At 41.2% G+C, this 21,262-nt stretch overlaps 1 protein-coding gene across 1 annotated transcript in view; it reads left to right on the top strand.

Moving 5' to 3' along the window:
• SGIP1 (SH3GL interacting endocytic adaptor 1) overlaps positions 1 to 21,262 on the top strand; it is a 115,954-nt gene that overhangs the window by 22,993 nt on the left and 71,699 nt on the right. Inside the window, exons 2-4 of the mRNA XM_088673931.1 lie at positions 11,602 to 11,665; positions 16,683 to 16,707; positions 19,752 to 19,829. Coding sequence (XP_088530057.1) covers positions 11,602 to 11,665; positions 16,683 to 16,707; positions 19,752 to 19,829 — 167 coding nt within the window. The remainder of the gene's footprint in view (positions 1 to 11,601; positions 11,666 to 16,682; positions 16,708 to 19,751; positions 19,830 to 21,262) is intronic.

The raw sequence follows: 21,262 nt of genomic DNA, 5'->3' as shown, positions 1-21,262 counted from the left end.
GACTTGCAGCATAATCTTATACATGTGTACTCTAATGCGATTCCTATGGAATTTGGTCCCTCTTTGCTCATTACTACAGTTTTCCCCTAAAAGCTTCACCTATGCTGTATCTTGCATGCTGTAAGGCTTACAATAACTGAATAATAGACTGCTACTAGTTATTATTATACTTGTATTTCAGATGGAGGGGGTGGGTAGAGCCTGGGATATGCCCATGTTCCTTCAATGAGTTCGTAGCTAACCAGAGATTTGAACTGGAGTCTTTGCAGTTCACACCAAATGTCCTTTAATGCTTCTGCAGCTGTTACTCAGCTGCCTCGTCAAATCTATGCCTAAGTAAACCAGTGGTTTTCCCAGTAGTGATGTATGGAAGTGAGAGCTGGACCATAAAGAAGGCTGATCGCCGAAGAATTGATGCTTTTGAATTATGGTGCTGGAGGAGACTCTTGAGAGTCCCATGGACTGCAAGAAGATCAAACCTATCCATTCTTAAGGAAATCAGCCCTGAGTGCTCCCTGGAAGGACAGATCGTGAAGCTCAGGCTCCAATACTTTGGCCACCTCATGAGAAGAGAAGAATCCTTGGAAAAGACCCTGATGTTGGGAAAGATTGAGGGCACTAGGAGAAGGGGACGACAGAGGACAAGATGGTTGGACAGTGTTCTCGAAGCTACGAACATGAGTTTGACCAAATTGCGGGAGGCAGTGCAAGACAGGAGTGCCTGGCGTGCTATGGTCCATGGTCCTGGCGTGCTATGGTCCATGGGGTCACGAAGAGTCGGACACGACTAAACGACTAAACAACAACAACAACAAGTAAACCAGTGACATTTCCTGGTATTGTGGAAGCCCTTATAGTATATATAACATGCAGACATGATCTGAAGTGGCATTTATTTTACATGATTTTCTGTGTACATTTTGCAAGTGAAAAACCTCTTATTACTTGATTAGATAAAGGTACAGCTTCATTCACAGCAGAAACAATGGCATCAAACTGTAGTGTTGCATCAATTACAGTATTAAAACAAATGTGTATACTTACTGGGATAGGTATTGTGGGAATATACAGTACATCATAGAACAGGCATTCTGGATTCTTAGAACTGGATTTCTTTCAAAGGGTCTTCCTATTAATACAATGCTGTTAGCAGTACAGCAATAGTACAGATACTTTTTTCATGCTCTTTTCTTGAATAGCATGAGGTTGGCATACTTGCAGATAATAGCTAAATTGTATAGAAACCAATAGTAGTCATGGATTTATGGCTAGAAAATGGGTGATAAGATCCATAGATTTTTAACAAAGGCCTCATCAACCTTGTCAAGTTCTCCCACCCCCACAAAACACACCCAACTACCAACAGAATGAAAGGACCATTTACATGGCATGGTTTTATTTAATAAGTTTGCAGTAAATACCTGCTTTTGTATGATATGTTCTTATATCTCAAAAGCCAGTGGAAAGACAAATAGCTTTGGCCCTTAAGAGGGGACGTCTCAAATTTAATACAGTGGTACCTCAGGTTAAGTACTTAATTGGTTCCGGAAGTCCGTACTTAACCTGAAGTGTACTTAACCTGAAGCGAACTTTCCCATTGAAAGTAATGGAAAGTGGATTAAACCGTTCCAGACAATGCAAAACACTCCCTAAAACAGCAACTTAACACGAATTTTACTGTCTAACAAGACCATTGATCCATAAAATGAAGGCAATAATCAAGAAGAAGAAGAAGAAGAAGAAGAAGAAGAAGAAGAAGAAGAAGAAGAAGAAGAAGAAGAAGAAGAAGAAGAAGAAGAAGAGGAGGAGGAGGAGATATCCCACTTTATCACTACCCTAAGGAGTCTCAAAGCGGCTAACAACCTCCTTTCCCTTCCTCCCCCACAACAAACACTCTGTGATGTGAGGTGAGTGGGGCTGAGAGACTTCAGTGTGACTAGCCCAAGGTGACCCAGCAGTATGTACTGTACTATAAAATAAATATTACAGTATTGTAGATGAAAAACAAAAACATTTACAGTGGTACCTCGGGTTAAGTACTTAATTGGTTCTGGGGTGCCATTCGCATCCCGAAAAGTACTTAACCCGAGTGGTGATAGAGTGTGTGTGCAAACCGCCAATAGAGCGCTTCTGCACATGCGCACACGGTGGAACCCAGAAGTAAACACTTCCTGTTCCACGGAGTACTTAACCTGAAACTATTCAACCTGAAGCATACTTAACCCAAGGTATGACTGTAATATATGTAGCATGTAAACAGCAGTATGTTATGTCAAATTTCTTTTGAATATTTTTTGGGAAGTGCTATAAAACTTACAATACACTTTGATTATATACAGGAATAGTGTGGGTGTGTGAACCAGAGACTACAACATTCAGGCTATCCTATCATTGAGTGTAGTAAAAATCATAGCTGCCAAGTTTTCTCTTTTCTCGCGAGGAAGCCTATTCAGCATAAGGGAAAATCCCTGTAAAAAAGGGATAACTTGGCAGCTATGGTAAAAATATCACCCTCTAATAATTAGTGAGGCATAAAATAAAATAAAATAAAATAAATAGTAAATGGTAAGAGGAAAGGAGCTTCCAGATCTGGATCACTGTCAACACCTTGACCCTCTTTGTGCTGTGTCAATGGCCTCACAGTGCACCAACAAGGCTCTTTCCATCCTTATGTAGGTCACAAATTACTGTGCTCTTTGCCTAACAACTTAGTAGCTTCCCCTTGTCATATCTTATTAAATTATTGTGTCTCTGTTTGGTTTCAAAATTGCTTTGTTGTTTTAGTGGGCGGTGCCAGATATTTTCAAAAGAATGATCTAGTGATTTTTGCCTGAAATGCTTCTCAGTCCAGTGATATTCCATAAACAAACTATAGACAATTCATTATGAACTTTCAAACAAGAGTTGATATTTATAAAATTGATGCCTTATGGGTGGCATATATTTCGAGTGTGGTAACCTCACAGGAACTGTCTGATGTGTCTTTGTGGTGTTCTGTATGATCAGTTACATTGCATCTATATTGCGTGTAGCTATAATTCTGAGATCTCTATATCTATGAGTCTTGATATCCAACCTGGTTAGCCTTCCACTGACCTCTGTTTCCAGATAACTCTGTTCTGATCTATATTTCTGGGCCATGGGTCTGTTAAAGCGGTGCGATAGCAAGGCCATTGTCTCACTCCAGCACTTCTAAGCATTTTTCCTTTCGTCCCCACTGTGTGACATCTGCAATTCTACTTGTAAATGAGTTCTATAAAATATTAATGAACATATCAGATTGTCATGCCAGTCAACTTCTATTTGCAGTATTCTGCAAAGCAGCTTTGTAAAAAATGAAGTCAAAAATGAAATGGGGCACAAATTCTCTCTCTCTCCCTCTCTCTCAATATACACGATTGAATTACAATTGTCCATGGTGCACTTTCTTTCTTTTTTTCCTGCTGTCATTTCTTATGAATTTTATTTCGGAAGCGTTATAGTATTCTTGGACTACATATAGTAATGGGTTGGGTTTGTGAACCAAAGACCCGGATTATGGAACTTCCTCCCAAATGACATTTGGTTATCTTCTGCGTTGTCCTCATTTAGATGCAAGGTGAAAATCCCTGTTCCTGGGTTAGAGGGAGCGACCTCTGGGTGCACATTGCAGTTCCCTGCTCCTCCTCCAACAATTAAATATATTTAAGAGGTCAGTAAAGTATGAAGTCTTACTTAACTGTATACTTAATCTAAATCGAGGCACTTCTGTGTCATTTGAGAAAGGAGAAAATTAAAATTCAGCAAATGTCAAAAGATGCCTACTATTTCTAATTCATACAATACATCTTATTGAAGCTTCTAAACAAGGTTTGTTTCCAACAACACACTTCTCTGGTTAAAAATTAGCCTTCTTGACATGTTACATATTTATTACGTTGCCTTAAGGACAGAAAGAAATGTGCAGGGGCAAACTTTGGTCTTCCATATTTCAGCAACACCCTGTGTGAGAAGAAAATCCCCCCTCCCCGCCTCTTGTCTTCCATTCTGCTTAATTTACAGTTTTAGTACCCTGCAGCGCCCCCTAGGTTTGACGCCCAGTGCGATGGAACTGATCACATTGTCCTAAATCCGTCTCTGAAATACGTGTCTCTATGATAGCAGCTCCTAGTAGCAAGCTTCTTTTTAATTATTTTTCTTGTTGTGTAAGGAGCAAATGGAAAATCGTCTATAAGAAAATCTAGCCAATAATTAATAATTAATAAAAGTATGGTAATTCTTTTCATTACGGCTAACAATATATTCTTTCCCCATATTCAAAATGTTAATCCTGTATTCTCTGCAGATTATTCATCCAAAATAATGTTTGATTATTGCAAAAGCCAGATCCCTTTGCTTTTGATAATGCAAAGTAATGTTTTTCTTTCTGTCAAGGTTTGTTGCTAAAAATAATTAGATTACTACATACCCCCTTTCCTACCCTGTGGTTCAAAAAAAAAAAATCAAAATTTTAAAAATGCACAACATTTTGACTTATTTCTTTGGGCTAATGTAACATAAGGTTCAATCACATTTTAAGGAATTTAGGTAACTTGATCAAATGCTAGAGGAAGCTTCTAGTATCAAGTCAAATCATCTCCTAAAAACATCAATGCAACAAATTTCCCAGTTAATTAATTAATATTGCAGGAATTGCATGTCTCTCAACTAAAAGTGAATTAAAGCTAGTCAGTTTGAAAGAGAGCTGTAAGTGGTTAGAGGTAGAAACACATTACTTTTGCTCTAGTCAAAAATGTTTTGCAGGTTTTTGAAACTAAACACCCAAAAGTTAGATGATCAGAGCTCCCTCTTTTAAAATGCTCAAGCTCCTGAGAAAAATTATTATTGGTCTTGGAGCCTAACTACTCTGATCTTATATTATGTGGTTAATTTCTGTTTCCTGTTTATAGTTCACTGTGGGTATTCCATGGTAATAACTATAATCAGTGTGTTTACAGAATCATATGACTCTTTTGGTGTTTAGTTTCCAAAGGAATAGCCAGATTAGAAATGAAATGTATGAAATATAAATAGTTAGAATTCAGTTAGAGCCATAATGTATGCAAAATAAGTAGTGTGATCCTTTAACATGGCAGTGATAGGTGATGAAATAATGGACTTGGAAATGCTGAGTTAATTAACATCTGCAGTTGGAAAGGAAACCACTGGCTGTATTCAGGCCCAAAGGAATAGAGCTGAACTTCTTGATGAATGGAAACTTAGCAGACAGGCTGTTGGTAGCAGACAAAAGCTTTTATTTAATATTAATGGCATATAATCACTATTATCTTAGTGTTTTTTTTTATCATCCTTAGTATGTGAGTATGGGACTTAGTTTGTATAGAACTACAGTAATGTAATTATTTTTGTGCATAATTATTTTTGAAATTATTTTAATATCCAAGGAAGCAACTGCTTTCCATGCAGTTGCTATTATGTACTTCACTGGCTTACCTTAGTGTCTGAATTCCCGAAGGTGATTATTCTCTTGAGTTAAATGTCAATTAATATTCTTGAACAACCTTTTAAGTGTCTTTTGTATTTGGATGCAGTTGCAAGAATACAGAATCCAGAGACTCTGTAGCATATTAGTGGTGCTGCAAATGTTTTCAGACACAATTTGCCTCTCTCAGAAAATTGTACTGTCATTAGCAGTTAGGCAAAAGTGCAGTTCAACCTCTTCAAGACTGAACCTTTAATGTGAATTGCAGCATTGTCTGTTTCGAGGCTAAGAGATTTGTGTTCTTTCTGCCGTGTTCCACAGTTCTTATCTGTATCTCCAGAGCACGGTGGTGCAATAGGAGACTCCCACATGCTAGTGTGGAGACATCAGCTTGGCCAAGATCAGGCATCCCCAAACTGCGGCCCTCCAGATGTTTTGGCCTACAACTCCCATGATCCCTAGCTAACAGGACCAGTGGTCGCGGGAGATGGGAATTGTAGTCCAAAACATCTGGAGGGCCGGAGTTTGGGGATGCCTGGCCAAGATCATTCAGGGACACCCAAAGCAAGTGCTTTATTGACTGTAGCATCGTGATCTCTCTTTCATTTCTGAAAACTACTTGGGCAATTGATTAAATTGCAAAGGAAAATTATGAAATTGTCCCAGACTGAAAAACTGTTCTCTCAGTCAGTGTCCAGTCATCATTTCTTGGAAGCTGGTCCAAACCTATACAATCTTGTATGTTATGAAAGGAAACATCGAGTTTTATTTGAGAAATAACATAAAGAGACCATAGTACTTGCATTTGGCAGTTTATCTAGTTGTTCATTTAGTTCTTCAAACAGTGCCGTAACTGAGCCAGATTGTGCAAAGACCATGTCTCTTCTGGAAAAAGTATCTCTTAGCTTCTTTCAGTTCCATTTATTGAAGCTCCTTGTGTTTCTTGCTGCCTAATTGGTGTTTGTAGCCGGGCATTGCTGTGTTACATATAGTTGTGTTATTTATTTAAAATATTTTAATTTTATGTTTCTGTTAAAATATCCAAAGCAGTTCATAAAGGCAATGTTTCAGAAAAAAACAGTGTAATACAATTTGAAACAGCAGCACCAGCAAAGGAAACAGTTGAAAATCAGAGTGCTCTGACAAATGCCCTTTAAACATTGGTCCCTGATACACTATCTAGTTTCAGTTTTTCAGCTAGAATGCAGTGGTGGGAGGGTGGTGTCTCTACCCTACCACATGGGATGTTACTGTTCATTCCCTGACGATCAGGAGTGCTACAAGGTACCCATCTTTGGCATGCAAAATATCTGCAAAGACTAAGCAATTCTGGGACTTGTAGTTCTTTAAAGAGTATGTCACATAGACATGTATCTTCAGACCTTTGGAAGTGGGGCAAGTGAATATGGTGTGGGGGCTGGGGGGGCGAGGCACAAGAGAAAGCACTGAAGTCTCCCATTTTGTCCTTTGGTCCCAGTCTGCACCGAGGGATCCTGTGGCTGCTACTTTTTAACATTTTTTTTAAAATGAGATGGTTGAGGAACTGTTTAAAATTGCATTCTGCTTCGAACACAGCTGCTACTTGGAAGTTGTAAAATGATAATATGAAACGAGAAAAAACAAGACAAAAATACATTTTCATGGCATTTGCATATGAAATGATGTCTGAGTTTAGGGATATGCCACCTGGGTATAAAAAAACACTTCACTGTGCATTACCTTATAACTTAGCTGCACATTACCTTACGTCAAATAAACAGGTGGGCTCATTTCTTCTGAGTCAAATGTTGATGCATGTGTTCTGATAACATGGCTGGTTTGGGTAGTTTCACGTGTTTCCCCAACTATGAAATACCCACCCTGATGAGGTTTACCAACATGATTTGTTTTTAGTTACCAGACTAAAACTTTCCTGTTAACTCAGACATGTTTGTTTTTATCTTTTTTTTTCTGCAGCATGTTTGCTGATGTTTTCTTTGGATGCTGCATTTTAATTTTTGTCCTGATATCCTTATACAGAACTGGATTGATATGTTTGTGTGTATCTATCTCTATCTAAAGATATATTTAAATATACTACCCGACAACTTTAAGTGTGTGTGTGTACACACACACACACACACACACACACACACACACACACACACACTTACATAAGGGTTAGGCTAAGGCTTTATCTGTGGTTTCATTTTTGCAAATGGTTTGGTTGGTCATTCAATGCCATCCTTCCCCAACCTGGTGCCCTTACATTAAATATAATAATTTATTTAATACTAGTGGAATTCAGCCCGTTTAAAAACGGGCGCTAGAGCGCGTGTCTCGGCAGAAGCCGGGGCCGCGGCGCCACCTCCTCGGCCAGGACACCATGGGCGCCGCTAGGAAAAGGAGAGGTGTCGGGGCTCAGGCAGCCAAGGGGCGAAAAGGAGGCGGCGGTGGGTGGATCCCAGGGCCAGCGAGCCTACTCCTCCTCTTCCAGCAGCCAGCCAGAGGCTATGGCGACGCCCGTGAGGAGCCGCGAGGGGTGGCCGGAGCTGCCGGGAGATGGGAGGAGGGGGTCCCACCATTGTCGCGCTCCTGCTGCTGCTGCTGGAGGAGGAGGAGGAGGAAGGAAGGAGCCCGGAGCTCGAGGCGGCTTCCCTGGCGGCCCCCTCGGCTCGACGCCCGCCGCGTCCTCAGCTGCACATGGCAGTGGTGACTCTGCCGCTTCCCCGAGTCATTCCCCGAGTCCTGGCGCCGCTGCCTGGCCCGAAGGAGCCTCCGCCGGGGCGAAGGCAAGCGAGGCGCTGAGTTGCGGCTCTCTTTCCCCAGCGCCGCTTCCTGCCTTTGCCCCCGGCCCGAGTTGCGGCAGTTCCTGGCGACTGCTTGCCGTCATGTCCCACCAGACCGGCATCCAAGGTACTGAGCCCCTTGGTCTGCTGGTCGTAGGGGGGGGGAAGGGGGCTAAAGCAGCCTCCTCCTCCTCCTCGCTCTTTAGCGCAAGCACACTGAGGCGCTTGTCCGGCCGGGAGCGGCAGTTGGCAGAGGGGGGGAGAGAGCGTGTGCGCGTGTGTGTACGTCGTCTCTGCTGTCCAATCCCTGTGTCCCTGGGGCCCATGCGCAGTACCCCAGGGACACACGGGACAACTGGACGCAGGGACAACTTGGACATTATTATATAGGATTGTTGCATGCCATCCCAAGCTCTGAGCAGTGCAAGATTTCAGGCACTTACCCAGGGTCCAGTTTCATCCAAATGAGGGACAGCAGAGACTGTGGTGTCTTTAGGATAAATGGTTTATTCACATATATATACAACCTGAGCCTACGATGGAGGAGCTCATAGCATTAGCACCCTAGAAGGTCTTGCTTCTCCCATAGTCACAGCCTTGGATTCAAGCAGAAATCAAGCATGTCTCCCATTCTCAGGCTTCTGCCTGCGTCTAACCCAGGCATAGGCAACCTTGGCTCTCCAGATGTTTTGGAACTACAACTCCCATGATCCCTAGCTAACAGGGCCAGTGGTCAGGGATCATGGGAGTTGTAGTTCCAAAACATCTGGAGAGCCAAGGTTGCCTATGTCTGGTCTAACCCATCTCTCTCTCACACCTGCCCTGGATTTTGTTCTTCTCACTCCAGCCAGCAGAGGAAGCCCCCCCCTTGCCCCACCACAACTTCCTTTCTTATACTAATGACCCATACTTATATGGGTCCATACTCTAGGTCCGTTACCAAGAAGCTGGCTTGGCTAATTCAACAATGGAGTCCTCCATTAGATTGTAACCCTTGCAGGATTGAGGAATTAGAAGGTACTCAGACATACAACCTAACCCTTCCCCTCCAACTCACAACACTATGTACTATATTTTTAGATGTACATATAGAATGTTTTATTCTCCCACCTGAAAGCCAGAAGAGGCCATCGCTGCCTATGGCAAACCTGGATTTGTAATATATGAAATAGCACATTGTCGGATGAGGATGACTGCTCAATGTATTTTTTCCCTGAATAGTCATGACTAAGCACCCTTTTTATAGGCAGTGCTTATGACATCAGATTACTTTGCTCTCCCTCACCTCTTAATCCTCCAGAATCACTTGTGCTGATGACATGCTTTTCCCAGCAACATGACAGAGTTGCACAGGCTCTACTCTCTCTAAAGATTCTAGCAGGAAATGTGGGAGTGTTTTTGCAGCAAGGTGATTATTAGCTTGGCCTCTGGAGATTAAACGAGCATGTATCACTGTAGCAACAAGTTTGGAGGTATAACACTAGCCATTCCATTCTGACTTACATAATGCTCACATAGAAATGCTTAAGAGTTTGCTTGGTGGACATTTCTCTCTCATATCTAAGGATAGACTAGTGGTCTAGATATTTGCAGCACAGGAATATTATATGGAATAGGATGCAGGCCTAAGCTAGCTTGGGGTTGGGGAGGGATATTAACCCCTCCCCTGGTGCTGTATAGTGAAGAGGAAGTATTGAATGAAGCAGGGACTGAATAAGAGCAGCTACAAACCACTTTAGTTGCAAAGAGTGCTACCCCCCCCCCCGCATCGCAGATCTGTAGGATATTATTGGTTTATTAAAGTATAGAGAACAGTTGCAGACCTTCCAAGTGTTCCTATTTTACAGGGACATCCCTGATTTCTGATTTGATCCCAGAATGTCCCACTTATCCTTAGGATGTCCCTATTTTCATTGGAGAAATATTGAGGGTATGGAGTTATCCGACCCCCGAGCCATCTGAAGGCAATCCTATATAGGGAAGGGTTTTTTAATGTTTAATGTTTAATTATGTTATTATATATGTTGGAAGCTGCCCAGAGTGGCAACCCAGTAAGATTTGTGGGGTATAAATAGTAAAATTATCATTGTGGAATGGAATGTTTCTATTTTCATTGGAGAAATGTTGGAGGGTATGCAGTTGTAATCCAACAACTGGAGGGCCACAGGTGAAATGCGCTGAAAAATACAATTATCTCTGCTAGAGAAATTATGTTATTAGAACATAATTGTAATTGTGGAAGAAAATAATGTAGCTTCTCCAGAGATTGAGTTATGTATTGCTGCAACTGGGGCATTTGTTGTTGTTGTTTAGTCGTTTAGTTGTGTCCGACTCTTCGTGACCCCATGGACCATAGCACTGGGGCATAGAGCCCATTTAATAGACTTTCATATCAGCAGAAGAAAACGATTGGATATTGCTGTATAGGAAGCCAATGGTTACAAATAATGTCAATGGTCCTAAATTCCTCTTGTTTTATGCTTTTGGGGGGGGGGGTTATGTTTCTAAATCAGGGGCAGGAACTTCAGGCCCACCAGCTGATCCATTGTTTCCCTGAAACCACACACAGGAGTTAGGTGGTGTCACTCCGATGAGCGGGTGATGGGTGGGGCAAACAGATCCCTGCAGAAAGCAGGCTTGAGCCACCTGCTCATCAGCTAATAGGTGGTGCTTTTAATCCTACCAGGTTTGGCTGTGCATGCTAGTTCCCTGCATGCACACAATCAACACCTGCAGAAAGCAGGAGTAACCTCCATGTGTAACAGCTAGTGCGTGGAGAAGTCAGCCCTGCCCACTTTGACCACAGGAGGTTCCAAGTGCCCAATAGCCAACTAGCTGTGGAGCATTTGGGAACCACTATGCAATGTATTTTCACGGGTAGGCAAGACATATTGTATGCCATAAAGATATGTAGTTCATAGGTGATTTCCCTGCTCACCTGTCAAAGTTAGCCCATGCAGTGTGGAGCCGAAAAGATTCCCCACCCCTGTTCTACATAAACACAGCTGGAACATGCCACAGCTTACGAAACATGGCAAAAATAGGCATTTCTCATGCCTTGAAATATCTGCCATTTATTTTCTTCTCTCAATTACTGTGCCACTTGTAATATTGCCTTAACTTATGTTACTTGAAAGTATGTTGCACTGATTTAGGATTGGAAAAAAATATGCTTTTGTGTGTTTTTTTTTCTAACTGCAACTTTGTAATTTAAGAAGCCGTAAATAGCATTTTATTCATTGTGCCATAATATTTTTTTAAATTATTTTTTTAAGTTTCTATTAAATCTTCCAGCCTAACTAACTCAGGCAGGCTTATAACAAATGTGAAGCTACCTAATTTGTTCCATTTATATTCCTTTTGTCTCCACAGGATTGAAAAAACGTACAAGGAAGGCCTTTGGAATACGGAAGAAAGAAAAGGATACTGATTCCACGTAAGTATTATTTATGTTTAAAGAAGTATTTCTTTATTGCCATATGAAATATATCAAGGCAAAATAGACTATGTAGTATAGCACATCATGTAAAATTAAAATTAAAATATGAATTCTGTGTAAGTATTAATTTATAGAAGTATTTCTATACCACCATATCATAAAATATATCAAGGCAGTGTACACTAGAAAACATCATTTAAAGTTAAATAATAAAATATGGATAATCAGTTCAGGTGACTGACTCATCAAAAATTAGACAACTGCAAAGGCCTGTCAGCACAAAAAGTATTCAAGAGATGCATGGAAGTCAAAACCAAGGAAACCTGCTGAATCTCAGCTGGGGGAGTGTTTCACAGCATGGCTCTGGTGATTCTAAATGCCGGACCTAGTTGAAGCCAATCTGGACTGTGCAGCATGAGGGACAACTAAGTGTTCCTCTTGATGATCTCAGTGATTGGACTGGAATAAAAAGGCTCAGGTGGTCCTTAGGTTTGTAGCGTGGAAGAGCAAGGGAGGTAATGCTGAATGGTTAACAAGATTACACCAGTAACTCATGAAATCTGCATTTTGACATGCACAATGGAAAACTAGCAAAGCAGTATCCAGTAATGCATATTTTAAAATACATAGCAACCTTACCCCTGCATGAGTGAGACAGCTGTCTGATATTGTGAGAATGACTTAGACCATTTTGTGTTTCAAGTCATGGGCATTTTATAGGTGGCCTATATTTTGCCCCTTTAAAAAAGTCTTAGTGGCTATGCTTCATTCCACAGAAACATAGTTCTCTGAAAGCCTCGGAGTAGGCTGAAACTTTCTTTTGAAGTACTTAAGGGATGTTACCCTCAAAAAAATCTTGTTCTCATTGCATAGTATATCTAAACATGAGCCTTGACAGTAGGCAAAGGACATCTCTTAGAAGGAAAAAACATTCTGACACTTTTTGTCTATGTAGAATTGTCCTGGCTTTTCAGCTATACTTCAGTGTCATGGTGATTGTTCACCAGCTGAGGTTTAGAACATAATGGGATTGGTGAATAGCTTTTGATGTTAAGCCGTTTTGTAACATGTGATGCTTAACCTTTCTGGATGATTGGGGGCTGTGGGGTGAACTATTTCAAGTGTTTTTCTGCCCTCTATTTCTATAGCACGTTTAGGGGGCAGGAGGTACAAATTGAACTATCCCCCCTCTGAAAACAAAGTGGAAAAGGAGTGTCCTGGCTCCCAATTGCTCAAGAACTGGAAGGAGGATTCTTTCTAAAAGCTTTGATGTTTAGATTGCTGTATACATATGCAAAGCTTAGGCCACAATAGGCAATGCACACTATTATTCCTAGGTACAGCTACACAAAAGCTTTGGACAGTTGATCTGACACTAACACACCCCCTTGCTATCTTTTATATAGGAATAGGACATGCTCAACTTAGTGCAGCAAAAAATTCCGCTCTTCAGCAATCAATCTCTCACTACACCCAGTAGGCAGAATAATCTGTCCTACTCCTTTGGCTAGGGACGCGGGTGGCGCTGTGGTCTAAACCACTGAGCCTTGGGCTTGCCAATCAAATGGTCGGTGTTTCAAATCCCCGCGATGGGCTGAGCTCCCGTTGCTCGTCCCAGCTCCTGCCGACCTGACAGTTCGAAAGCACTCCAAAAGTGCAAGTAGATTAATAGGTACCTCTCCGGCGGGAAGGTAAGTGGCGTTTCCATACACTGCTCTGGTGTCAGTGTTCCGTTGCGCCAGAAGCGGCTTAGTCATGCTGGCCACATGACCCGGGAAACTGTCTGCGGAGTGGACAAACGCCGGCGAGATGAGCGCCACAACCCCAGAGTCGTTCGCGACGGGACTTAATTGTCAGGGGTCCCTTTACCTTTACCTTACTCCTTTGGCTCCTCCTGGATGACAGGGGAGGTTTCTTTGCCTCCCCCCCCCCCAGCTGGGTGGGGCTGGCAGAGGCAAGGCTGTTTAGCCTTGCGTCATGTCTGTTTAGGTGGAGCAATAGGCACCGTGAAAGTTTCAAGGAAAGGCTCTGATGGCTGTGGATCTTGTTGTGGAAATGGGTAAGGCAAGAGAGCAGGTTGAATTCCCTATCCCACTTGAGCCCTTTCCTGGGTCCTTGGCAAACCATCCATCTGTATTGTTCTGACTCAGCCTGCCCATGATGACGGGGGGGGGGGGGGAGGAGAGAGAGAGAGAGAGAGAGAGAGAGAGAGAGAGAGAGAAATTGGCCATACTATCTTTGTCCCTGTGGTTATTGCAGGTCAATTTGTTAGTTTCTTGGTGGTTTGGGGATTTGTTTTTGCCAAATTCTTTTGGTGCCCTGGGTGAAAGTGAACAACAATGTTAGTTCCCGGTAACGTATTTGCAATCTGCCCCAAGTGTAGGGAGAAACAGTTATTGCCTCACCTTTAAAGGTGTGTGCCTCTACTGCAGACCTAGCCTGTGAATGGGTTGCTTAGCAACAGGTAAAGGAGGTTGCTGCAACTATAGATTCATTTAAGCTGACAGAGAATCCACCTTCAGTGCCTGAAGTTGATTCAGTGTTACGGCTCCATTTCTGGAACATGTGATATAATAAGGATAATGGTTCTTCTGAACAAGGGACAGATTCCTCACCACTAACTAAAACTAGCCTTTGTCCCATCTGAGATTAGAATCTCGGCAGGTTTGAGTTCTGGCACTTCTCTGATTAAACATATGTCTTCTTTACCTAAAAATGTAATGCATGTGCATAAACAAACTCTTTACAAGCATGGATGATACCCAATGTTCGTAATTCTCAAACTAGACCACTGAAAACCAACAGGCCTAAGAAACTTGTCCATTGATTTTCAGTGGGCCTATGCCTGAGAATGATGAACATTGGATCACTGGCAGAGGAAGAGGAGTGCGGGGGGAGAGCACCACCCCTGGCAGCACGATCCCAGTGGGGTACCATCGCGGCTGGCCCCCGCCCGCAATGGGCGCCGCGCCCCCTGGTGCCGGAGCATGAAGTTCCACCACTGCATTGGATATCACTTTATAAGTTCAGCTCCACCGCAGTATGTCTATGCAGTAGCAAATTATTGTTTGCTGCCGTGTAATAGTGATCATTGCGAAAAATACGGGGCAAATTGATTATTATTTTATTTATTACATTTTGAAAATTAAATGTTTGGGTTTGTATTCTTCTAAGCAGGGTTAACTTGAGCGACTCTCCCTAAAACATAAGAGACAATTATTTATATTTCCTCTATAAGACTATTAGTGGAATGTTTGTTGTTCATATGAAACATTAGGTTAAAGGGGAGCAGGATCAACTGAATTCAGAACTGTGTGTTTTGAATTATTATTCACTAATGTGTCTGTCTAACAACAAAGCTCATAGCAGCTCATACTTAAGGAAACCCCCCCCCCCACTCCCTGCAAGCTTCAGTGTTGATAGCATAGAGACAACAAAAACTGTTTTAAATATTTTTCTATTTTTCTCTAGAGGAAATTGTTGAGATAACAACTAACCTTCTACATTGCATCAAGCTGAATGCCCGACATAATCTTTAATAATTTAAGTTTCCCTTTTTATGGGCACTCTGGGAGCACTAATGGTATAGCTTTATAGTATCATAAAGTGGAAGTGTGTAATTATAATGGGCTGGTCGAAAATACAATTTTGAAACACATAAGTTAGCAGAGACATTAACTGCTGTAGACCCTTGTGCTATTTTCCTGTTTAGGCATTAGGGGTTTTTCTTTATGTTGCAATATGGATCTCTATAACTATGCAGACTTACAGAAGTGAAATGAGCCTTTTCTAAACCTCTGTTGTTAAGAAACTGTAGGGGTCTTGTGTTGTCAGCTCTATTCCAGTACTACTACTCTTCATATATGTCACACAATCTTCATTGTGTTCAGCCTGACAAATAACCTTCTTCCAGCAAGCTGTTATTTATTTCATAGATAGAAATTTGAGGAAGAGAGAGAAGCATTCTTTGGGTTGCATCTTAAGACTATGTGGAGAGGGTTTGGTGTTGCTTATACCAGCCCTTACCCCTTATATACCTGACCCTGCCTCCTTCATTTCTGACTTTTGTAAGTTTACTGCGAAGATCAGAAGGGAGGTTATAAACACATTCAGCAGAACATGCTCATAATCCACCCCAGAACAGGAACTCTGAAGGTCAGAAGTGGAGCTGACAAGGACAGGGTTCCCATGTTCATTGAGAGAAGATTCATTATTTTTTACTCTACTCCTCAGTTGACCAGCTTCCAAAGATAAATTAAAACCAGTGATAAAACATTTAAAAAGTAAAAATTATGCAAGTGGTCTTTAAGTGAGCTGTTCAAAAAAAATGACTATAATAGCAGTTTGCTTCATTGACTGATACTTCTTACCTCACAGGGCAGTTTTTGAAAGTGATCTCTGAGGGGAAGAAAGGGCTTAGAACAGTTGGTGAGGCAGCAGGTAGACATGGCTGTGGTTGTAGTTTGCCTCATTGGCTGCCTCTTCTTCTGTTCAAAGTCAACTAATCTATGTTGATTTGATTAAAAAACAGTCCCGCATTGTGTCTCAACTCAAGTCCCCTTCATGTGTGAATTGCATAACCGAGCATGATAGGATCAATGGAGCAGTGGCGCTGCCTCACTGCCCCAACCTTGAGGTCATGCAGCTCCTTCGCCCTTTCTGTATGTTAGTTGTGGACATATTCAAGAGAGACCCTATGTGCAACAACTTTCCATATGTTATGGGACCCCAGTCATGTAGGGTTTCGGAACACGTGGGAGGTTTGAGCATGAAGATGTCTAGAGGGACTGAGGGACTTGAGGAGCAGCATAGCTTCAAGGTGGAGGATAGTGGCATGGCCCTGCAGCCCCTTTCTATGCCCCTTTTATATGATTCATGTGTGAAAGAGTCTATATTGGCTGATTGTTTTGCAGTGCTCAACCTTTAAAAACAATGAGGGGAAAGTATTTCCAAAAATTTAATTCAGGAGGCTTGATGTTTTGTAGTAATGGTACATGTATTTACTTTCTTACAGAGGATCACCAGACAGGGATGGAACTGTAAGTATTTAAAGGAATGTATATATTGAATTAGTCTTAACTTTTAATGAGATGTGTATAATGGAAAATGCTTCCCTCATCCTGTGAATCGCCATAAGCAATTTTGAACCCTTTGACCTATTTCTATTTTAATATAGTTAATAATATTAAAATGATCAATGTTGATAAACTGTCTGATGTGCATTGGCTTATATCCAGTGTCTAAGGCCCTTCTCTCAAAACTTTTTTGGTCAAAGGATTATCAAGTGAAATAAATTTTCTAATAATAGTCATAAATACAATGAAAAAGACAAACAATTATATGAAAGATGAAGAAACATTTAATACCTGCAAATATTTTAAATTGGTTAAAAATAACAATTCAGGAAGCCTTCCTGTAGAGAATAGAAATAGGAGAAGGGTTGCTATTGAGTTACTGTTGCTTTTATTTATGGTTTTAGGTTTTCTGTCTCTGCTAGAACTGGACTTTAGAAGGAAATGTACCACATCAGCTATTAGGCTTTAAGTTTGCAATGAAGAATGTTGGGCTCAGATATGGATTTTACTTCACTTTTTATGGATTCCTGACTTTAAAACTCCCATTAAAACTTACCTTGTGAAGACTCTAAGGAAAATTGGAACATTTGTTAGTCTTCACCAGATTTTCAGCAGTGGAATGGAAACACTACCAGCCATAAAGAATGTCATTTCTCTCCTAAAATTAAAGGAATTGGAGTAGTAAGGGCCTTTCCAGATGATCATTATTTTGCGTAATAAATGAGCTGCTGTTTCATTGGTCTTGATTCAGATGTCTTCCTTAAAGAAAATGCATCTGTGTCTGGAATATCGCATTGTCCAAGCATGTACTATGTCAGCAGGGAAATTGGATTCTCCCAGCTTAGCATGTCCCTTGTTATTTCGCGAGTGCTTTGCAAGGATGCATTGCATGAGTGCCACGACCACAGACAGAGCCATTAGTGATGAGTGCTGACTTCCCTGCCTGTGATCATGTTTCTTCATATTTCTGTTGTTGGAGCATTTATCTTCACAAACAGTGGCAAAACAAACAAAGGCTGCTTTTTCCTTTTCTTCTTCTTGCAGCAATGCTCTATTGCAAATCCCCTTTTCCATTTATTTAGTTCTTAGAAGGCTATGCCATTCCTTCTCCAATACAGGAGTGCACATCTCCTGTAGGTTTTTATTTTTATTTTTTAAGGGCTGAGCATCTGTCCCCTGCACAGCAGAAATGTATAGTAAAAAAAGAATGGGGGCAAGAGAACTATACAACATTAAATGGGGTGAAATATCATACTAGTGGTGCTGGATAGAGGCTAGCCCAATCGTATCTTGATAAATAACTTCAAGGGGTTGGTGGGGCTTTGTCTTCTGGAAAGGCCCTAATAATTTTTTCTTTCTTTCAACTTCTGTCTATTTAAACTTCTGACCCAAGATCCTTAATCCTAAACATATTTACTTGCAAGTAAATATTAATGATTTCAGAAGAACTGAACGTCCAAGTAGATGTGCTTAGGGTCACATCTGTAGATTGAAAAAAGCCTGCATCCACACATCCTTCTGCATCCCCCATTGTGTTTTGTCAAGCGCTTTTAGCTTAAAGATTAAAAAAGCAGACCACATTTGGAACTCTATACTGTTTTTAATGGTTCAGCCAAAGCTCTGTTCAGCAGAAGAAAAACAACACTGTACACTTTTCCCAACTTGCATGTTGATTCCATCCGCAGTCCCCATCTGTGTTACACACTTAAAGAAGTAACTGGTGCACTGCCCCTTCAGACACTTCACATACCCAAGATCATGTAGAGAGTCCCCACATGCCCCCCAGTTGTCTTGTCTCATGCTGGCCCTTCTCAACACGGTCAATGTGTTTCTGAAGGGGGAAATTCTGAAGGGGGAAAGCCTTCCTAATGCCCCCATGAGCTGGAATTCCTGAGCATGTGGGGTTCCAGCTTGTAGAAACAGCCTGCACACATTCAGCAGTCTTTCTCCTTCATTCCTGTCCCCCACACATCAACAATGTGGGGCTGGAAGATGATATGATGATATGATATGGAGGGAAATACTTGGTCTAAAAAGGGAGGGAGGGAACACAGAAACCCGGTGCAAGAAACAATCTCCTCGGTTGATCACCACCCCCCCAATTAAATTTAGCACCAAAGTGATGAACAGGAGGCAGAAGAGGGGGCTTTTTCAGATATTAAGATTAAGAGAAGGTGCTTATTTTGTGAAACATGAACCTGAAGAATTTATTCTGCTATATTATATGAGTGCCGCAACCCCAGAGTCGTCACAACTGGACTTAATGGTCAGGGGTCCCTTTACCTTTACCTTTAGCCTTATTTTTATGCTGACTTTGGAATTCTGCACTTGCAGTTTTAAATCAGATTAATAAAGAAGAAGCTAAATGACCAGAATTTTAAAGTATGCTTAAAAACTGTTTATGTTATCAGCCTGTTTTTTAATTACATCGTAGACTAGAGGTCATAAAGGACTGTAGGTGATGATCAATAGGAAAAGAGAAGGATCATATTCCCTAGAACGCTTCAAGACTTACTTAATACCAAAACATTGCTAACCCTTTTCTTGCACAAAATCAGGATGAAAACACTCACTGAGTCACTTCTTGTAGGTATGTGTTCAGTTACAAAAGAAATGCTGGGTTATATTACAATACTCTAAAGGCCCACTGCAATGGCTGCCACATTAAATAAAGCATGTTCTGCAGAATTTTATGAGAACATAGTTCTGAAATGCATGAAAATAATATGTCTTGTAAACATCTTACTCAAAGGGAATAAGGGGAAAACATTTAGCATTAGAGATAATTGTCCATGCCACTCAGTTATAAGAGAACCAGTTTCTGCTGAATAGAGCCCTAACATATGTTCCAAAATAGTCTGCTGGCAGCAGCATTTACATTTGGCAAGTAATGCCTTTGAAAAGTGCATTCTGAGCTTGCTTACTCCATGTAGATTCATGTGTTTTAAAAAAACCGAACCACCCAATACTTTAACCCTTTTTCTATAAAAAAACAAAATCCATTCCAGCCACCCAGCCCTCATCCTCATGATCCACCCTCCAATAACAAAGCAGAGTGTGCACAGGAAGGAGGAAAATCAGTTTCGGTAAGGACATGAATATTGGTTTAAAGCTTCCCGGGGGTTGGTTGGAACAATGTGTAAGCCTGGCCAAAAAAAGTTTGTATGTACAAATGTATGTTTGGCATTGTTTATGCATCACTTACTTCACTGTATTTTTTTACTCCAGGTGCTCTGCATAGGATGCCCAACCACATATGTTTTTGCCCCTGTGATTCTGATGTGTTTCTGTGTGTCCATAGATGTCTAATAATGTTATGTACTCACTATTGTTTCCTAATATTCAGTAGTATTTGGGTCATTTGTGATGGCTACAGGTAACTAGAAATAGAAATGGATTATCTTGTGTGCCAGGCTCACCTTGAAAACTACATTCATAAGATAAATAATACAGTACCGCGTTCATAATATGCATTAGGAGGTAGAGTTAAGCATGGATAATTTCACACGTATCATGCAAAAATGGAATATTTTATAGGACATTCCTTGAATGTTGAAGGTAACAGCTGCTTGAAATGAAATATTTTATTTATATCTGAACAACTATATGATTATTTTGTGGCTTTCCTCCTCCTCATTAGTCTGCTATGTATTGTATACTTCTCCAGGTTTTGTAAATGGCTCAAGATTATGGGAAGAATTCGGCATTGCTCTAAGGAGATCATTCCATCACTGCAAGCATTTCAGCTTGCCAGACAGAACAATCACCGACTTCTCCCCACCCCACCCCTGCACACTGTTTTGAGGGGTTCCCTGGTGCCCCCCAGCCAATTTGGGATTGCACGGAGAGGGAGGAGTGGGATCATGGAAGACCTTCTGCTCATTTCCACTAGCAGGACTCATTAGTTGAATCTGGCCCACTATTTGATCACCTGACCACTTTGGTTTTGAAGGCTTCAGAAATGAAGTACAGCATATTAAATTAATACTTATTTAAATTTAGGAGAGCTTAATTAACTCATCACTTCTGTTCAAGTGTATTTGTAACATAGGGTGCTGCCATATACCAGATCATATTATTAATTTCCATTTAATCCAGTATTGTATAATCTGACTAGTAGCTGCTGTCCAGGTTCTCAGGTCTTGCTACTTGACCAATGCCAGAGGTTGAACCTGGGACCTTCTGCATGCAAATCACAAGCTCTACCACCAGGTTATAGCTCCATCCTCATTTGTCTTGCCCATAAGCCGCAATATCTTGCAGCATGGTGGTCTTTCCTTGCAATTCCTGCTCCTGGCTTATCAGGTTTGAAAAATTCAAGAGTTCAAACACTGGAAATTACTTTCTTAAAGAAGATTGAGAGGCTGGCATTCTCCTTCTAGAGACTGAGCCCACTTTAGTTAAGTGACCATCCCAAATTGAAAACTCATGACTTTGTCATATCTTCTAAGAAACTAGTGCATGTTGCTGTTCTCCCCTTTTTAATTTAAAACTTATCATTTTTAACTGTGTATTACAG

Source organism: Zootoca vivipara, chromosome 7 (assembly GCF_965207765.1).
Source record: "Zootoca vivipara chromosome 7, rZooViv2.hap1.1, whole genome shotgun sequence".
In the NCBI taxonomy this organism is placed as follows: Eukaryota; Metazoa; Chordata; class Lepidosauria; order Squamata; family Lacertidae; genus Zootoca; species Zootoca vivipara.
The sequence above is the reverse complement of the archived record's forward strand: the minus strand, read 5'-3'. Positions and strand labels throughout refer to the sequence as shown.